This window comes from Balaenoptera ricei, chromosome 1 (genome assembly GCF_028023285.1).
Source record: "Balaenoptera ricei isolate mBalRic1 chromosome 1, mBalRic1.hap2, whole genome shotgun sequence".
In the NCBI taxonomy this organism is placed as follows: Eukaryota; Metazoa; Chordata; class Mammalia; order Artiodactyla; family Balaenopteridae; genus Balaenoptera; species Balaenoptera ricei.
In genome coordinates, this window is record NC_082639.1 from 168,565,721 (window position 1) to 168,586,583 (window position 20,863).

A 20,863-nucleotide genomic window follows, 5' to 3' on the forward strand; every position below is an offset into this window, starting at 1 on the left:
ATCAAAAATGTGTCTTTATATGTATGTTTATATACTTTGTCTGTTAATACAGTATTAGTCATTGAGAGTCACGTGTGTAAATATTTGTAACGTAGTATTCTCCTTTCTTTGTTGAAGCGCTCTCCATCCTGTACTCCAGCTAGCAAAGGCAGACGTGTAAGAGACTATTGCACTTGTGTGCCCGTCCGATGCCCTCTACCCCTATCTCTTATCCTTTTTGCCTGTGGTTGCAGTACATGCTACTGTTTTCGTGATGTATTATTACATTTATTGCATGCTTTGTGCTGCTGCTCCTGCTATTGCTACTCTGCTTTTCTGTACTTTCTTTTTTTTTTTTTTCTTTTTTGGCTTTGGCCGCAAAGCTTTAGGAATGTTCATATAAATTTCTGTAACCAAACTACTAAAATTATAAGGTATCTTTTTTATTTTGATTGGGTAAAAGAGTGATCCTAAAGTATGCTTTCTAAGTTGGTCACATACAAAGTAAATGAGTTTCTAAATAATCTGATGTAAGCAATTATGTGGAGATTCTTAGAAATTTTAATTACGTAGAAAGAAAGCTTGATAATTCATATTATGCAAAATTCAAAAAAGATTTGGGATAAGGTATAGATCTTACTGATGATAATTTTATGTAAATCAGTTCTGGAGAAACCTTTGATAGATTTTTTAAGGTAGTTCTAAGTTATATTCCTAAATATCTTGTATTTAGAGTTTCGAGGCAATGATGTTGGTAAGAAATCATTTATATTCTAAGATATTTCCAAGATTTAAAAAAAATTTTAGCATTCCTTATACATGTATTGATAACAAGCTATAAACATCTTCCTATGCTAAGGCTAGTTCAGTGTTTCTCAATCTGAAATGGGCCAGACACTACCTCTCTACCTCTATCCTGCAAGATTCTGATGTGCCCAGAGTGGGGAATCTGTTTGTGAAAAGGTCTCAAATTTTTCGAAAGCAGCCTCCACCCAAACACCAATATACACACATTCAAACTCACTAGTTGAGAAGCTAGCTGACACTGTTTGCTCTGGTTTTCATATACAATGTAAATAACAACATTAAAAAGGAAAATCTGTGATAGATACAAATTTAAAATTTCTACTTGTTGGCTTCATGATCATTGGTATTGATCAACACCTTAAATCCAGAATTTCAGACTGGGAAAGTTCTAAATCAGGGAATTATCTGCTTTATGGAAGGCATGGTAAGCAATAGAGTGACCCACTGCTTCCTGTACTCTTATCTTTCTGGTGTGATGGAGGGTTGATTGTAAAATGAACGCGATTAACCCTAATATAGCCCATGTTTTCAAACTACTGTTTAACAATGAATAAGCGGTTTCAGATACCAGTGGTATGGCCAGTAGAACTTCAACTTCAACTGATATCTCATTAATTAATGAAGTTTATGAAAAGATTGCTGGTCAACTGACTTCTTGATTATTTTGACATTTGTACAGAGTTAAAACCATTGGGTATTTGGATTTATCCAATCTGAATATACGTTCATTGGTATCATATAACCTCTAAAAGGGAAGACCAAGATGTTGTGTGCCCCGTTATATTAGGTTCAAATCATTAGCCTGTGGATTGACGACATTTTTATCTGTTTGCTTTTCAACAAATTTATCATTCAGAGAGATTTTGTTTTTCTGGTTAAATTTATCATAGATTAGTTATGTCTCTTACCTTGTAGACTTCTGGGGGCTTTGACCACCCAGAACATTTCTGTGAGTCTTTAAATAGGAAAAAAATTTTGAGGGAAATAGCTGTTATAAGACCCCTGCTATTTAGTCTACATTTTTATTCTATAGGATATAAATAAGTCACACTTAACCAGAGCCTAATGACTTATAATTACATATGATTTTTTTAAATGCAGATGTGATAGGCTTGGTAATTTGCTTTCCAGGCTTCCTTTAATTTTTCCTTTATTGAGTATTTGACAGATAAGAAGTCAGCCACTTAAAAGTGGTAATGTCTGTGAGGGAGATAACTGAAGAATTACCAATTATTCAACAGTTAAATAGAAACATAGAATAGTGAGGAACCTTAATAGTCCCTGGGAACATCCATGAAAACAGTAGGGCACAAATAGTTACCATTCCTAACAGTGACCTTGAATCTAACAGTGGCATACAATTTTATGTTACATACTGTGTTTTTAGACAAGAACTGTACAATACTTTCATAAATTTAAAATTCTCTGAATGAAATATCGTATAAATGAGGTATATATTTGTATTTCCCATGTGCTCTAAAGCCTCATTTACAATTTAAATAATGCTCTTTTTAAGTGGCGTTATTTAATTAATCATAGTGTAAGAAAGATTTGTTATTAATGTCATGATTAATGTCTGAATACAGATGGTTATGGAAAGGTTAATAGTGTTTTCATTAATAGTGAGAAACACTGAGTATCTATTAGATTATTCTAATAGATTAGATTATCTGTTAGATTATTCAGAATTTAAAGCAGAAATTGTAAATAGCCAACATGTGGCTGGACTTTCTTTTGTGTTTTCTTAGAACATGTGTAAATTCTCCAGAGTAGATATTCAAATCAATAAATTGAAAATAACTTAAGGAGAAATTTTCATAAAGAGAAACAAGTTACATTATTTGTAACTAGTAAGATTACATTTACTAGTCATAACTAACCTTCAGTAATTTATTATTTGTTTTAGAATGATAAAATATATTTACTGTTGTCCAAATGACATAGACAATGTCCAATACTGTTTTTAATCATAAGAACAATTAACAGAGATAACGATATCACTAAAAGCTTGAGTTATAAAGTGTATCTGAATATTAAAAAATTGGATTACCTGCCACTTTGTTTCTAAAATACTCCCAGCTACAGGATAAAGAAAATTGATGAAAACTGGATTTTTTCTGTTAACTTCGAGTTTTTTATTTACCAGTACAAAACAACATGTTAGATGTAAGCTATTTTTTAATCTATATCAAATTCGTATCAAGTGTTGGTATCTTTTTATTTGAAAACCAGGTTTCTTATATGAATGTTTTGCTATTTGTACTTGTTCAAATCTATAATTATTTTTGGAGTAGAAAAGACCTGTTGATACATGTTCAAGATAAGTAGTTTTTGATCCTTTTGTTATTTATAAGAAGGCCAAAGTGCATAATTTGAGAAATTCTTGATTAGTGGGTCATCTAAAAATCAGATGTGAGCCAAGGTGGAAAACAACTTTTCTATTTTATAATACCATACTGCTCTAAAAATACATTTTGTGGTTTATTCATTAGAGAAGTCCTAATAGATTCAGGAAACATTATGGACTTTTTACATGACAGTGTTATGCATTATGGACAATACACTGAGATTCAGTTTTTCTGCTTTTATTTTCCCAAGCAGTAGAGCAGTAAGTAAATCTGACATTAGAGTAGATGTTTCTAATACCTATTCATCGGAATAACTCCTTAAAGTATGTTTACTTAGAAAAAGACTCAGTTAATCAAAAAACAGAAAAAAAATCACATTTACATGAAGAGGTTTCTTATTTTTCTCAGTAGATGGCAGCTTATAAATATTGAGTGAATTGCTTATACTATTCAGTTAAGATTTGTTTCCAAGCTCTTCCTTTGGATTATATCAAAATATACTGTCCAATTAATATTAGCTATTGTTCCTTATTATTTTCCCTATTTTATTATTCTTTCTATAATCATAAACCCAGTTATGAATTAAGATATCACTGCTATTGATGTATATCATATTTATTAGCTTTTCTTGCATTATTAATTCAAGTCATTGCTTACATTTAATGCGGTAATTTTTTTTATAATACAAAGAATTTTTAACTTCCTTGGCTTTAATATAATATTAGTGATTATATTTGTTTCAAAGGTAAAAGTAACTAATATGCTATTAATCAGTTGCTTTGCTGTCATTTTTATATCTGAATCATTGCCAATTATCAAAATTAATTTTAGGCTATCTGTATATCCTGGCATATAGTCATTGAGTATTCTGAAAGTTTAGTAAAATTAATTGCTTTTTAGTAACTAGAATTACAAATTAATTATAAACGCATTGGTAAGCATGTAATTATTGATAAAATTAATAACATCTTGAAAACCATAGTCGTGTTGGGGTTAACACTTTGATGAAGAGAATATGTAAGTGATATTGTATTTTTCTTGTTACTGGTAACCTCTGTTGAGATACTGTTTACACTGGTAGTAGTCCAGAAAGGAAATGAAATATTAAAATCTATTAATCTAATCAGCTATTAGCTTCTACTAGAGTCTTTTAAAAGACCTGGGAAGTTTTTTTAAAGTTTGATATTCAAGACTTTTTTGCCATGAGTTTATTCATCTTTACCAAACTTTTGTGTCCTTGTCTTTATGAGAAACACACTTGGAAAATAAAGTGGTAATTTTTAAACTTCATTTATACATGCATGGTTTTTTTTAAAATCACAGCATCATTGTAAATGGCATAGTTCAACTCTTTAATAAGGTCAGTTAATGCCATCTCAAAATATTATTTCAATATTTCTTACTTTGAATTTTGTTAAACAAAATTGTCTTGATTTTGTTTAATCTCTGGAATTTATTTTTACTTTAAGAGCATAAAGCTCCAAAAAGCTAGTGTGGAAATTTTCATTATTCTATTGTACTATAATTAGGATGGGTTATTTTTAAAATTTAAGGGTTTTCCACTTCTGAAAAGCCAGTTTTAACCTCCTTCAGCTAAGAAAATCATTTTAAAATCTGCTCTCATTTCTATTGTTTTCTTTCATTTTATTGATGAGTTAAAATTTTTTAGGAGAAAAAGGTTTATAATGCTAGTAATTCTTCAGAAGGGCCAAGAGGTATGTGCTAAAAGCCTCAGTCATTCCTTAAGAGTCACTGATTTGTGTAATCACAGATTAAACTGTGATAGTGTTTTTTTTCTTGGCCAATATCAAACTGCCATAATGTCACATTTTCATAGGGTCATGAAACATGCTAGTAAATGTTTTAATGATCAACTTGATTTTTAGGTTTGACAATTTTCATGACGTGAACCCCCGCTTTCGAGCACATATTGGCAAAATGGCTTAAAGTGGTATATTCTAATTTCAGCACAGGAAAGTATATAAAACAGTGTGTTCAACTTCTGTCAGTATGTGTCCCCCATATGGCACAAAGAGCAAGCCTGCTTTAAAATTTCAGCCAGTACTATTGGGAACAGCAATGTCTTGCCTTTCTCATTTTTGAAGAATTTTTAAAGTAATTGGACCCAGGGCTACAAAGCCACTATATTAGTTATATTAAATTTGCTCCTCTCAGAAAATTGAGAATCACTGTCTTATTTTAAAATCTGCTTCAAGTAAAATGGAACCAAATTGTTTCTGAATTCTCTTTATCCCCTTTTTTAAACACTGCACTATCCTTCACACAGGAACTTCTGATTTTATGTCTTTTAATTAATCTATGGGCTAAAGGCTTTTGTGTGACAGGTCAGACGTTAAATTTTCTTAAAATAATCCAATTTTTTTACAAGTAGCAAATCCTCTATTTGGACACTTCTTTAAAACTTTATGAGATCATTAACTCTTGATTATTTGAGTCAGTTTTAAAATTCTTATTAGTGTAAAATTTATCAGTATTGCTTATCAGTTCCATTTTAATAGAACCTACTCCCCCAAGGACTTTTTAATTCAGCTTGCAATTAATATAAACTTAGGGAAACCAGAAGTCGATTTTTAGAAAATAAAAGACATTTTGCCTTATTCCCAACCTAGGGTCATATTTCAGGTTAACAATTTGAACTGATAACCTTCTCCATGGCTGTCCCTCAGTAAAATTGTGAACTCGGTAAAATTTGTCTGGAATCCCATTTTCTTCTTTCTTTTACTCTCCTGTTCCTGAGCAAAGTTCATTGTCAGTCTCCATGGTCACTAAATTGCTTTGACTATCTCTACTGTGGAGTTGCCTTGGTACAACCAAAGGAGTACTGAATTTGGAGTCAAGAGATGAGATTCAGGCCTGGCTCTCCCACCTCATAAGGCATACTAGTTTTATGAAATTATCCACATCACACACACAGAGCTGACATACAGCTGGGATGCATCGGTTCAATGGTTCAGTTTTTAAAATCTGAAATACTCTCCTAGCTGTTAGTACGTAGCTGCTACTCCAGGTCCCCCAGATGCCCTTACTGAGATCCTTACTGTCCCCGTTTCTCCTGAACCCAGTAGCTAAAGGTTTAAGGCCCAGCTGCCGGCCATCTTAGTCGGTCACACCAAAGTCCTGCCTTGCAGTTTGCCAGAATACCTGCCCATGCCCACCACCAAGGGAGGCCACAGGTGGGCACCAGCAGAGGGCTACTCCAGTATTTGCCAGCCCACTAGCCAGTCCCTAAAATAGTAACCATAATAATAATAGAGAAAGAATTTTTTTAAAAACCTTTTTAGTACATGTTTAAAATCCTTAAGCTGATTACTCTTTTTATTGATTTGTAAATCAGTAAGTGCTGGTTTACAATAAATGCTGACCTAAGCATTGTTCTTGCTGCACAACGTATTTGAAACAAATTCCCTAACCTTCCCAAGTTGTCTTCATTGCCTTTCATTTAAAAAACCCAATCCTGGTAATTTTGAAAACTGCTGAACTGAATATATATCATTGATCGGTGTGTTCCATAGGATCTTTTATGCTAAATTTTAACCCAAAGCATCTTCAGTTTCTAAAGATACTTGACTTGGTTAGAAGGGTGCGACTGAGTATAAGTGCCAGTATTTCTACTGCTGCAAAATAAAAAGAGAATTTAATTTAGTGACAAAGCTGATAGGTTTGTTTCTTTTACTTTCAACTAATGCATTGTAGAGGACCAAATTTCATTCTAATCAAGGACAAACTTATTTGTAATCTGCAGTACATATTTCTATTAAGTACTCTGTATTTATTTCACATGTATGATTTATTTTGTGGAATACAAATAAAGAACATACAGTAGCTTGAAATAAGAGATCAGTGGTGAAGATTGGAGCATTTTGTTAACTATTGTTATCTTGACCTTTGTTTAAAGCTAGTGGTTATGCTTTTGTATAATGACACATCCCTAATGTGAATATTCAAACTAAAGTTTGTTATTCTCCTTTCTCCAGTATGTTATCGTGATCATGCCTTACAGAAATTTACTAAGAGCTGCACACTGTTTAAAAGTGATTTCTTGGGTTTTTGTTTTTCCTGACTTATTTTCCTAGACTGATCCCGTTGAGAACACATATGTACGGAATCCGAACGTCAAGTTTTACATCCAGTCAAGTTCCACATCTCCTTCCACATCTAGTGAAGCTGAGCCAGTTAAGGTGCCTCACTGGAGCAGTCTTGCTCCCCAACTTTTCACTTGTGTCAGGAAAGAGGGACTTGCAAAAACAAGTGAAATCTGACTCTCTTCTTTTAATCGAATGTATTGTGTAATAAGTCACAGTATATTGAAGACCATTACATTTGACTGATAATATAGATAGGATTATAAAACTGAAGTAAAAAATGGTCCCCCCAAATTCAACCCAAAATAGACAGAAATTTTATTTAATTTTAAAGTAGTCTTTATCTTAAGTAGAGAGCTATATAGAAAAGAGGACAGAGTTGTGTGAATTTTGGAATTATCAGATAAAAACTCTGTGGACACATGGCAGTGTCAGGTGCCATTCTCATATTTTAATTCTTCTAGTCAATCTAATAAGGTATGACATAACTGTTACTTCATAAGTAGAGATTAAAATTGCCACTGCTGGCAACTGAATAGTTTATTCTAACTGTTAATCAGCAATAGGCATCCAACCTTTTAATATTTAAATCATGCCTTTTAATAGTGCAAAAACAGTGTTGTGTTTGCACCTTATGTAAGTAAATGGTTTTAAACAGCCAACTGATCAACTTTCTCAACAAGTCAGAAGGATGTATTATTCCTCAGTTAATGCTATCCTGCCTCAGATGCAGTTCTGGTTATTTACTCAAGCTTTACAATTCTGACATGGCTCCCTTGTTTCCCATTTGGTCATCAGACAGAGCTGTGTCTAGTTTTCTGATAGAAGCAGATAGTCCCATTTTGAAAGCTGTCTGAAGTGAAGTTTGAGTTGTAGTCAGATTCTGACTTGGTTTTTTCCAACCCTGTGATAGACTACTTGGTTAAGTTGATGATACCCTCTGATTTTAGATTTTCATTGTTTTAATATTTTGAGTGTATGCATTTTTATTTTAATGTTAAAATATTTAAAGCATACAGAAAATAATATTATAAACACCCACATAACCACCATCCACAGATTTAACATATGTGAACATTTTGCCCCAAAATTTGTATTAAAAAGAAAGAAAATATTCCAGACAGTTGAAATAACCTTCCCTATACCATTCCCCCTCTCCCTTCCCAGACATATCTAAATACCCTGAAATTGACATACTCCCTTTCTTCCTTACTTTTACATGTTTATTTCATTTGTAGCCATAAACAATACATAATAGTGTTTGTTGTATATTTAAATTTTACACAAAGGTTATCTGCATCTTATACAGATACATGTCTACTTAGTTCATTCATTATAACTGTTGCATAATATTTCATTGTATGAATATACCACAACTATTTATCCATTCTCCTGTTGTTGGATATTTAGGTTGTTTCCAGTTTTTTGTTATTACAGTCATTGCTGAAGTGAACATCCTAATAGCTATCTGCTTTTGCAAATGTGCAGAGTTTGTTTAGCATATATACCTAGAAGTGGAATTATTGGGTTGTGTGGAATATGCATTTTCAGCTTTAACTAGATCTTGTCAAATTATTTTCCACAGTGGTTGGACCCGTTTTCACTCCCACCAGCAGTGTGTGTGTGAGTGAATTCCCTATTTCCCCACATCCTTCCAACCCTTGGTACTGTCAGACATTAACTTTTGTCTATTTGATGGGTATAGAGTGGCATTTTTGTTTTAATTTGCATTTCTCTGATCTCAAGTGTTATTCAACATCTTTTTATATGTTTATTGACCATTGATGATTTGCCTGTTCATGTCTTTTTGTCTGTTGTTCTATTGAATTATTTTTCCACTTGTTTTGTAATTGTTCTTTATATATTCTGGATACTAATTCCTAGCTGGCTATATGCATTGCAAATATCTTCTTCCAGTCTGTGGCTTATTTTAAAATTTTATTTGTCGTATCTTTTTGTCTTGCAACAGTTTTTATTTTAAAGTAGTCATATTTGTCAGTCTTTTGTGACTTCTGCTTTTTATGTCTTTCTAAAACAGTTCTTCTCTATGCAGCAGTTATAAAGATTTTCTTCCATATTTTCTTCTAAAAGTTTTTAAATTTTGCTTTTACGTGTTTAGGACTTTAATCCAACTAAAATTTGTTGTTATGTATTATGAGAAATGGAGTTCTAATCTAATGTTTTTCTTGTATGAACCACCAACTCTCCTATATTTCCCCCATTGATGTGTAAATCTATCTCTGCTTTATATAAATGGGTCTGTTTGGGGATTCTCTATTCTCTTTCATTGTTCTTTTTGTCTGGGATTCTCTATTCTCTTTCATTGTTCTTTTTGTCTATTCCTGTGCCAACATCACATTGTCTTAATTATTGTAGCCTTCAAATAATTCCTGATACCTGGTATGATCAGCCACTCCCACATACCTTGTTCTTCTTCCTTTACTTCTTGACCCTTTAGTTTTTACATATGATTTTTAGGTTCAGCTTGTAGGTTCCATGTAAAGCTTTTGATTGGATTTGAATTTATAGATTATCTGAGGAGAACTGATCTCTTTGTGATATTGGGCCTTTCCGTCTATGAACATGATTTAGATATTTTTTTATATCCTTCAATAAAGTTTCATTATTTTCTTCCCGAATGTACACCAAATTGCTTGTTAGATTTGTTCCTAGGAACCTTAAATTTTTATTGCTATGGTGAATGGGATCTCTTTAAAATATGTTTCCTAAATTAGGCATTGCTGGTCTTTATGAATTGTGATGATCTTGGATTCAGCACCCCTACTTCACCCCTTTTAATTCTAAAAACTTCTCTTGGACTTTCTTGGTAAATTCTAGTGACAATTTTGTTTCCTATGAATTGTTCTTTATTAACTTTCATAAAGGTTTTGTATTCATCTCTTTTATTTCATATTTATTTTTTTAATGTTAAATTATAAATTGGGTTTAATACTTTTTTCAAGCTATTTAAAAGTAAATTAAATTTAAATTAGAACTAAACTCACAGTTAAGTTGAAAACTCTGAGAAGCCCATCTAAATTCCATTTTAAGGCTATCATGTGTATCAGATATTTGGCTTTTGGAGGTTATATAGTAACAAAGGCAAAGAGGGACCATCCATTTTTGTCTTAATATTTTAGAATATTCTGTAACTTTACACAAAGCTAGCTTTTTCCTCTTGCTTGCTTGCTTGCTTAGCATCCTAAAAGGAAGTCATTCTTCGTGTATTTTTTTTACACTTTGCTAATAAGTGATGTCTCTTTTTTTCCACAATATCATCCAGTAAAATCACTGGTTCCTTTCATTCAAAGAAATATCTTACAGTAATATGCCATAAAATAAAGATATGGCAAGTAATTAAATTTCTGTCAGTTCTGAATTCCAGTAATATTAAATAATCTAACTCCCTTCTTAGAAATGATTTTCTTCACAAAAATCCCACTAATCAATCAATCCATCAATCAATCAATCTCTATATCTCGCATGCGCTCTCTCGCTCTTTCTCTCTACACACATACACACAAATCCACAGAATTGTATTCCATATATGTAATATGCATTCTGTATATAGAAGTCAAAGGAGTTAAAAGAATCTTCTAAATATTTTGATTATAAATCTTGCTTAAAAACTTTCAGATACTTTATACAATTAATATGGCATTTTCAGTTGAACTTGAAAATTAATATCCTCATTTTTATGTAGGCTACATGCTATGACTTTCTTGTGTTCTTCTGCAGATTCTCTTTTACAAGTTATTTATTTTTAAATTTCCAGACTGAAATAATTTTTATAAATTGAACAAATATTTTATTTGTAGATATTGCAGGCAGAAATTTAAATTATCAACACTAAGAATTTTAGCTTCATTGAGATAATTTTTCCTTATTGCTGTTTTGTTTGGCTGTGTTTACTTTTATTTTTAGTGATGTTTGATATATATGGAGTGTTTTATGACATTTATTTCCTCTTTTCCCCTGGATTCAGACTGTAGACTATACTCCACTTCCAGTTCACACACCAACCTTAAGGAAAAAGGGATGCCCTGGTTCAACTGGCTTTCCACCTAAGGTATTCAATCTAGTTATAAGCATTGTATGTTGTGAAAAAAAAAAAAAAGAAAGAAAGAGAATGGATTTCTTCTGCTTTTTTATGTGCCATGATTTTTACTATTAGATTCCTCAAAATTATAAACATAAAAGCTGGGAAAGAGAATAAATTCTGTATGAATGGAAATAATCACCACTAAGAAAGGTAGGACAAACATGCAAAGTTTGTTTTGTTTTACTTCCATCTTCTTAAATTCAGTGTTTTGAAGTCTGTTACAGCAAGGAGTAGTGCTTGGACTATGTACTGTAAGGAAGGCATTAAGTTGAGGCCACTTGGGGAAGAATCTAAAATTGAGCTTAATAAACCACTTAGAAAGAGAAATGTTTAGAGAAAAATTCAGGTCATTTTTTTTTTTTCATTCCATTCAACATGACCATGTCCAAAGTATTGTATATGGTAGAACATGAAGATTTAGTTGCTTATCTCAAACTCCTACAAAGGAATTCTAGAAATTGGAACTCTCCATCCACTGAACGTAAACTTCGGGTAAACCCCAGAATGAGAGACAGATTGATGGATCTGAAAAACTAATAAAATATACCAAAGTATAACTGGTATAAAAAAAAGCAACAAACTGAATAATCTATGCTAGATAAATTTTGAGGCTAGACAGAGCATGAATTTAAAATAAGCATAATAAATATGTTCAAAGAGGTAAGAAAGGAAGTAAGTTGGCAACATGGGTCAGGATAAGGTACTTATAAAGAAAAATAATTTCCAGGTGCTTGACATGAAAATATAACTGCTAAAATAAAGAACTCAAGTAACTGGCTTTAATAGCAGAATGAGCAAACTGGATGTAGCAGAAAAACAAGTTGTGAGATGGAAGATGAGGTGGAAAATATGAAAGTTAAGCTATAAGACAGAAATAGTGTCTATCTATATAGTAGGACTTTCAAAAGAAAAGAAAAAATAGAGAGATGGAAATACTTAAAGAAATAATGACCTAATATTTCCCAGAAATAAAGATGGAAATCCTTATACTGAAATACATTATTATATGCTAAAAAGAGTAGGTAAGAAAACATTCACACTTGGACACATTATAGCAAAATTTAAGGATATCATAGATCAAGAGAAAATTCTAAAAACTTTCAAAGAGAAAGCAGATTATCTAAACAAAAGTCAAATTGATATTGGTCTTCTCAACAGCAACGAGATGCAAGAAGACAAGAAGTATGTTCAAAGTGTTGAAAAAAAAGAACTCTGAACCCTAAAATTCGTTCTGCTGATAGAAGTAAATAGCTAACAGGGTTAAAGGAAATTGCCCCTAGGAAGGACGACTTGGGGCAAACGGGTACTTCTGTTTTTGTTATAAGGATTGTGATACTGTTTACTCTTAAAACTATATACATGTATTAATTTGATTTTAAAAATTAAACATACATACATAGGAGAAAGTGTAGAATTGCTTTGTGACTAGGTAATGAAAATAAGATCTCAAATCACAATCATAAGGTGAAAATATTGATGGACTTTACTACATTAAAATTAAAGATCTTTGTACATTGAAAACATTGTTAATAGGTGGTTAATAAGTGATGACAGACTAGTAGAGGATATTTGCAGTGTTTAACACCAGTAAGGGATTCATTTCTAGAACACAGTATATAAGAAACTCCTGTAACTGCATGTGAAAAAGATTAGGAATCCAGTTGAAAATCTGGCAAATAATATAAGTAATTCCCATAAAAGGAAATCCTGATGGTCAGCAAGCATGTGAAGAAATGTCCAACCTTATTTATAATTGGTGAAATTAAAAATTAAAATAATTTAATAATTTTAAAATTAATACTACTTTATACTCACCAGATTGTCAAAAAATAAGTAAGGTAGCATCAAGGATGTGAAGAAACACGCAGCTTCACACACAGCTAGTGGAATTTTAAACAGGCACAACCATTCTGGAGAACAACCTGGCTACTAGAGTAGACATATACCACATAACCCAACAATCTCATTCCTTCAGAAAAATTTTTATGCAGATCCATTAGGCAACATGACAGAGATGCTTACTGCTGCATATGGTAACAGGGAGTTGGAAATAGAAGAAAGATAGGTAAAATGTGGTTGATGTGTAACAAAATCACATTTATATAAATTAGCAACACTCAAAAATATCTAACTCATAAGGCTGTGTGCATATCCAAGGACCTGTGTAGATCACATTAGATTGGGTGACAGATTTCATGGGGAAGGATGGGGAGTAGATCATCAAGGATGAATTAAAAATAAAATAAGGCTAAATACAAGACCAATGTCAAAGATCTTAGTCCTTATGCTCTTTTCTAGGAGTTTTATGGACTCAGGTCCATGTTCAATCCTTACTCCATCCTTACTTTTGAGTTGATTTTTATGAGTGGTTTAAGATAGGGGTCCAGTTTAATAAATAAATAAATAAATAAATAAATAAATAAATAAGGTCAAACAAAATTAGAGGGGCCTCCACGAAGCTCTGGTGATAATATTTCATGGACTGAATATTAACTCAATTTTGTACACCTATTGTTCCTCCCCAAAAAATAAAATAAAATTTACTTCATGTTTTTTAAAAGATGAAGGATTGAATCTATAATTATCTCAAAGTAAAAGTGTTTAAAAGGGAAAAAGGTTATTTAAAAAAAACTTTTAATAAAGGTTTGCTTGAGATAAAGACTCCTTTACTTGTCATTTATAGTGTAGAATCCTAATTATGTACAACTACTAATTTGTAAGTTCTCAAAAAGGGTTGGTTCTACTTTGTTCTCACATCTTTTATTAAAAGTATTTTACCTTCTCCACTGAGTAGCTTGAAGTCTGCAACACTGACAAAATTGGAATAGAAAAGAACCCTTCTTTCTATCAACTTCTTTAAATTTCGAGGTTATAGTTAATTCTCATTTCATTCCAAATTATCACATAATCTAAAATTAATTTGAGTTCATGCTTTAGGTTTAATGCCTCTTTTACTAATCATTTTTTTCTCCTCCTCCAACTACCTTTTGTGGAAGTATTAGAAATCAGGTATTAACCAGGAGACAAGAAGGGGGATCTTAGAAAGATCCAGAAGCCAAGTGGTCTAGATCCTAGGGCTGAATTTACCTATCTTTTTGTTACTATTCATCTTCCCCCACCCCGCACCAGAAAGAAAGAAAACCAAAAGCCTATTGTGTGTTGCCTAAAGTTTGATGCTCTCAGAATCATGTTATTTATGTTATATATTATACTGTTCTTAGTTGGGATTAGTAAAACATGGACCATTAATCTTCAGTAGTGAATCACGCCCACCTCCTAGAATTTAACCAGCACCTGCCAGTTGGTCATTTAAAATCAATGCTTTGGTAAAACATTGTTTATCTTTCCTACTATTGCATACTTAGTTAAAATTATGACATCCTGAGCAGATCTCTGGGGAAAAAGTATATAATAAATATGTTTTGTAAGCAATTTTTAGATATTGCGATGTAATACTATTAAATTTGTCATGGGCATGGTTATTTTATTGCTGTCATTTCAGACATGTCTTCTTATCTTTTAGAAGAAGAAAAAAAGAACAGTTACTTACCTCAAGCCATTGACTAATTCTTTCATTGTAATAGAAGCCTTTAGAACCAATCAGTAACAAATTTTGCATTATTGCATTAATGTATTTTGAACAATTGAAAAAGTTAGCACTAGAAAATTTACTCTCATAGTTCCTGAAAGTTAAAAAAACTAAGAGTAAAAATTAGTATACAGGAGAAACGTTGAGCAAAATTTTATGTGATGTTAACAAATCAGGTATTTTTATCACAGGCATGGAGGCCTCTAGTCTTGACCTAACTGTGTCTTATGCAGTCTGGTGTTTTGGGTTTTTTTTTTGGATCATATTTTTCAGTTACATGTTTTTAAGTTATCGAACTCTGAAAGATGGCAGAATCAGATCCAGGCTTGAATTTTAACTCTACCAATAACTGTCTATTCATGACTAATTTATTTAATCTCTCTGAGTTTCAGTGTCTTCATCTATATAAAGAAATAATACCTGTCTTCCCAGAGGCATTGTCTCCATTAAATGAGATGATTGAGAATTACTGGCACAACGTCTGCACCTTGGTTGTTGCTCAGTCCACATACAGCAATTATAGAGCCAGTAGAAAGATAGTCTGTACCCTACTTAGAATAAAGTCAACCCAGTGCGGCTTTGAAACTGACCAAAGGTTCTGAGGAACTTCTAGAATAGAATGGTTTGAGGTTGGACCAGAGCTCATGACTGCTCTAAATTTGAGAATCTCATTCCATTCCAGGACCCTAATATAAAAAGATGATGTACTTTTCTACGCTTGATTTTTTTTAAATTTCTTTTGTTATATGTAAATATATCCCAGTTGAGAAGAGCAAAATTTATTTTTAACTTAAATTTTAAAGCTTTGAATATTCTCTTTAGTTTTTTGTTAATATGGTAAACTTCAACTGAAATAATACTACTTTAAAACTGTTTTCCATCAGTATCCACACATTACCAGAATACAGGATAAAGTTTTTACTAGTTTAAATCAATCACACATATAAAAAAGAAATAATTAGCCAAATTTGTTTTCAGAATATGTTTTATAAATATGTTTATATTTATAACATACATATGTAAATATGTTTTGAATGCTTACTCTGTGCCAGCACTGTTCAAAAGGCTTTGTTTATATTAATGCTCATTTAACCACCCCATGAAGTAGATATTATTACTGATTCTATTTTATAGAATAAAGAAAGTGAGACACAGAGGAGTTAAGTAATTTGTTCCTAAATTCACACAGCAGAGTGATAGAACAGTGGCTACAATTCATTCATTATTAAAACATGCTAAGAGTTCATTTGGAGAGGAAAGAAGTGTTCTAGAGAGCTGAAATCTACATTGGCGTACCACCATACAGATCAGCAAAGACTTAGAGAAGAACTTTAACTGCTGGGTTTTCAGTCTGTCTCTGGAATAATATATGTGTATTTATATCTGCTCAAGTGTAATACTGCCTGCTTCCAAGGGAGGAAACATGTTTGTTAAGCATGTTACTTGTTCGTGGTCCCAGAAAATCAAATACATGATTTTTAGTAGGGACAAGAATTTTAAATTACTGTTTGTTCTTCGTAAGAAGGTATAAAAGCATATTAAATTTCTTTATTTGTATAGGTATAAATATGCAAAATTTCACCTAATGCATTGCCAAAGAATTTACAAAAATCCTGAATTCAAAATTCATGAGCAAAAAAATGCTAGTTTATTTTATAACTTTTCAAACGGCATTCAAGAGCAATTGATTATCATTTAACTTCTTATATTATTTTTAGCATAATCCAGCTCAATATTGCCTAATAAAAATATTTAAAGAGCATTAATTATAGAAAGATGTGGTGAGAAATGAAAAGAATTCATTCTACACCTAATTAGAAAACATTCTAGCAGCTGGTGTGGTTCACAGAGATTCATATTATGGAAGTCCTTTAAATCAACAATGTGTATGTTTTTACCAATTTGTTTTGCAGCGCAAGACTCATCAGTTTTTTGTCAAATCTTTTACTACTCCTACCAAATGTCATCAGTGTACCTCCTTGATGGTGGGCTTGATAAGACAAGGCTGTTCCTGTGAAGGTAAGAACTAAATGGTAAGAAAATGTGACTAATTTAGAGTCCTGACATTTACTCCCTGAATTGTAATCAAATAGCTTTATTCTCTTTAAAAAGTATATAAATGTTTATTTATTTAACTTAATCATTTGCTTTTCTTTGGATAATAAACTGAACACCTTGCTAAAGTCTGTTGAATATTGGAAACTAGACAGATGGTCCCTAGAAACATTTTCCAGGGGAGCTATATTTAAATATGTTTCATTCATCTTTGTTTCATCATTCAGGAGAATTTGTGGTCCCCAAAACCCATTAACCTGTATGACAAAATATGTGAAAGTTATTCTTGAATCTATTCATTTAATTTTACTCTTGTTTAATTTATTAGAGAAATTATTATTAATAAGTAGACAATGAAGTATCTTTTCACAAATATTAAATGTTGGCTACTATGCCTCAAAAGATATTTTATTCCTAGTGTTAGTAGCAGAGGTTTTTCCCTACCATTCATTGATCCATCCATCACATGCTCGCAGAATGCCTGCTCTGTGCTTCTAGGCGCTGGGGATCAGTGTTCTACTGTTTGGCTAGTTCTCACAACCCAAGTGGAAGATCCTGATTGCATTATCTTAACTAGTCTCTTAGATGCATGGGTTTAGAGCCAAAGGAAATGGGCAGGCTTTAAAAGTAGAGATTTGAGAGTTCTGAATGTGTGAAGTGATGAATATGAATGATGTTTTCCAGGAAACACATGTAGAGTAAAAAGAGAACAAGTATGAGGACAGAGCCTTGGGAAACATAGTTAAGGGGAGGTTAAAGGTAAAGATAACAAAGTAATCTGAGAAGGAATAGCCTCTGTCATTGACTAGGGAGGTGTGTCTGAACCCAATGGAGAGAATTTGCTTTGTCTCATTGTGAAACTTAGCCAGTACTTATAAATGTGATTTTTTTAATCTGTTTATCAGAAAGAATCCTGGCAGCTACTTGGCTTTAGGTCTCTTGTCATTTTTTATGAACCAGAATCATTTGCAGTTCCATAGTAGGAATTTTTGAGATCTTCCCAATTCTCTTCCCTTCTAAGGGTCTCCTGCCATGAAATTGGGCCTTTTCTTCAGACTGACTCTTTGCCGCCTACCAGCCTACCCTATAAAGCTGTGGGGACACATTGGACTATGCTCAGGCTTTCATAAGTGTTGTATAATGTGGTTATAACCTCTAAAGATTCCTGTCATTTTAATTCTTCTTGGTTGAAATTAGATCCAGTATAGGACAATTATCTTATTGTTTCCATTGCCCGTTGGAAGAGAGATTTTTGCTTATTAAAGCAAATTGTAACTTGTTAGACACTCTACTTAGAAGTGAATGAGTTGTCTTACAGAAGATGAATCGTTTTTGACAGTCAGTACTAGTCCCTCTTGCCTCTCTGCTGGGTTTGTATCCATTTGTGATATACAATCCATTTTCCCACGTGTATGTGTTCCCATGATGGTATCCCTTCAGTTCCTCTTTTATTCCTTCCCAGATATTCTCCAGGATCCCCCTGAGAGTAGGAATTGTCTAAATAGATATTCTTAGTCTGTAACCCCTCCCAACAAGCTTGTTGGTTTTAAATATTGTAACCTTTAATTCTCAACCAACCAAGTCTCAGTGGAAGAGAGTTTATTTTTATTTATCATTTTGTCTTAGAATCTCAAGTTCATCATTTAAGTATCAAGAGGTATCATGGCAATACTCTTGGTAGTTACGTATGCAGGCTCTGAGCAAGACGGCCTGGGTTTGAATTCCAGCAATGCCACTTATGAGTTCTGTGACCCAGGGCCAGTCATATGTAAATGGGGATAATCTTACCTCTCTTAGATTATTACAGAAAAAATTAAAAACACTCAATAAAGTTAACTAATAAAGTTATCTTAGTAGTAATTTAAGTATATACAATAATATCAGTAACTCCTAAAATTTAAATTATACCTTCTTAATCATTGAACAATTTAAATTTCAAAAAGAGGGATTGGTAAAATTTGCCAGATATTGAAAAGATGTCAGGTAATTTAACATCCATCAGTGACTCTTGCAAGAGAGACTTCAGGTCAGATACCAAATTGCAGTGAGATGAAGAGTTAAAGAAAACTCCAGAAGCTACTCTTTTAAGAATTCAGTTTAAAACATTTGTTTTATTTGCAAGGTTAGATTTTTTTTCCATCTATTTGCTTCTCATTTTGATCACTAGTGTTAACACAGAACAGTAATATTACATATTACAGTAATAAAAAAGTATTTACTATTTCTCATTGAAATTCTTATTGGTGAGCAAATGAATCAGCTCCCCAAATGACAAAAATACTGTCAAGTTGTTTAAAATAAAATCAGAGGTAAGCATTCATTTAACATGGCACTTTGCATGTAATGAGTGCTCAGTGAATTTTCTCTTTGTAAAAACGAATTTTTATTGAACACTGTTTCTTTTTTCCCCTCCAAAAGTGTGTGGATTTTCATGTCACATAACTTGTGTAAACAAAGCTCCAACTGCTTGTCCAGTTCCTCCTGAACAGACAAAAGGTCCCCTGGGTATAGATCCACAGAAAGGAATAGGAACAGCATATGAAGGGCATGTCAGGGTAAGTATGATTAGGTTGGGTTTAGATTAATCTTTTAAGGCTAATTAATGAATGAAAGAAAATCACCTTACAAACACAGTCCTTGACAGAAAATTAGGTGAATAAAATTCATCTAACAGTTTTACTTCATTCACAGTAATGATCTGAAAACAAAAACCTAGCTTTCGCTCAGAATAAATTCCAAAATGTCTCATAATTTTCTGTACTGTCCCTGTATTGTAATGAACAGATGTTGCAATCTCCATAAAGGGGTCTTTGGCTCTTCATCTTGCTGGAGGGTTGGCATATGCTTATGAAGCAGGAGATATTGTCAAGACATAATCTTACTTGTAATCTTGAATAATATTTAAAGTGTAAGCTGCTTTTCATCCTACTACCAAATTTGGCTTTTATGCTACTTAGAAATCCATGAATGTTATTGTAATGAATTGCTAGAGAAAATTAAAATGGTACCATTAAAGTTTTTTTCAGAATATAATGTCAATCAGTGTTTGAAGAATGTGTTATCACACTTTCCCATGTTATTAATGATATATGTGTACCATCTGCTACTTTACCAAACACAGTGGCAGACTTACAACACGTGTACACTGTCGTTAGGTTTTCATCATGCAGTTACATATGTAATTAAAGGGGCTCTAACTGACATTTCAGTTTAGGTTGTTTTGTCTGTTTGTTTGCATGTCTAAGATCCCTAAGCCAGCTGGAGTGAAGAAAGGATGGCAAAGAGCACTGGCTGTAGTTTGTGATTTCAAACTCTTTCTGTACGATATTGCTGAAGGAAAAGCCTCTCAGCCCAGTGTTGTAGTCAGCCAGGTGATTGACATGAGGTAAGTTTGCGAAGGTGAAAATATTTGTATCTTTGCAACATAGGAATGAAAAGCATGTGATTTTTCTTCTAATTGCATTGCCATGTTTTTATTTAAATCTAATTTCATGTTAATTTTCTCATTTACTAATATTGCAATCGTAACATAATTACAAATATGAAATAAGGTGTAGTTATAGAACAGGTTGATGTGTGTTGGGTCAGGGAGAAGAAGCTAATGTTTGAAACCAAAAGACCAGTTTAAAGGTTGCTGGGGTTCTGGAGTCTCATGTGTGTAATGTTCATATCATCACCTAAAGTAAAGGCTTAGGTACAATTCCAATGTGAGGAAAGGAAATAAAAATCTCAAAATCGGACAGGCTCTTGGAATATAAAATGAATCAGTGAACATTTAAGTAAGTATATCTCTTGAATGTTTCTAGTTTCATTTTTCAGAATCTTCCCCTGCCCCTTGGGGTGCTCTGCTTACCCTCTTCTTGTGACTCTCTTAACGCTC

At 32.5% G+C, this 20,863-nt stretch overlaps 1 protein-coding gene across 13 annotated transcripts in view; it reads left to right on the forward strand.

The window, feature by feature from the left end:
- The window catches only part of LOC132375919 (serine/threonine-protein kinase MRCK alpha), a 319,426-nt gene that overhangs the window by 267,390 nt on the left and 31,173 nt on the right, over window positions 1-20,863 (forward strand). For 5 of the 13 annotated variants that reach the window (XM_059941356.1, XM_059941244.1, XM_059941291.1 and 2 more), the window contains 6 exons: window positions 118-156; window positions 7,229-7,333; window positions 11,223-11,306; window positions 16,842-16,947; window positions 19,402-19,538; window positions 20,229-20,368. In XM_059941356.1, the coding sequence (XP_059797339.1) occupies window positions 118-156; window positions 7,229-7,333; window positions 11,223-11,306; window positions 16,842-16,947; window positions 19,402-19,538; window positions 20,229-20,368 (611 nt within the window). The remainder of the gene's footprint in view (window positions 1-117; window positions 157-7,228; window positions 7,334-11,222; window positions 11,307-16,841; window positions 16,948-19,401; window positions 19,539-20,228; window positions 20,369-20,863) is intronic. The other 8 variants (XM_059941262.1, XM_059941282.1, XM_059941330.1 and 5 more) reach the window with 3 other exon arrangements.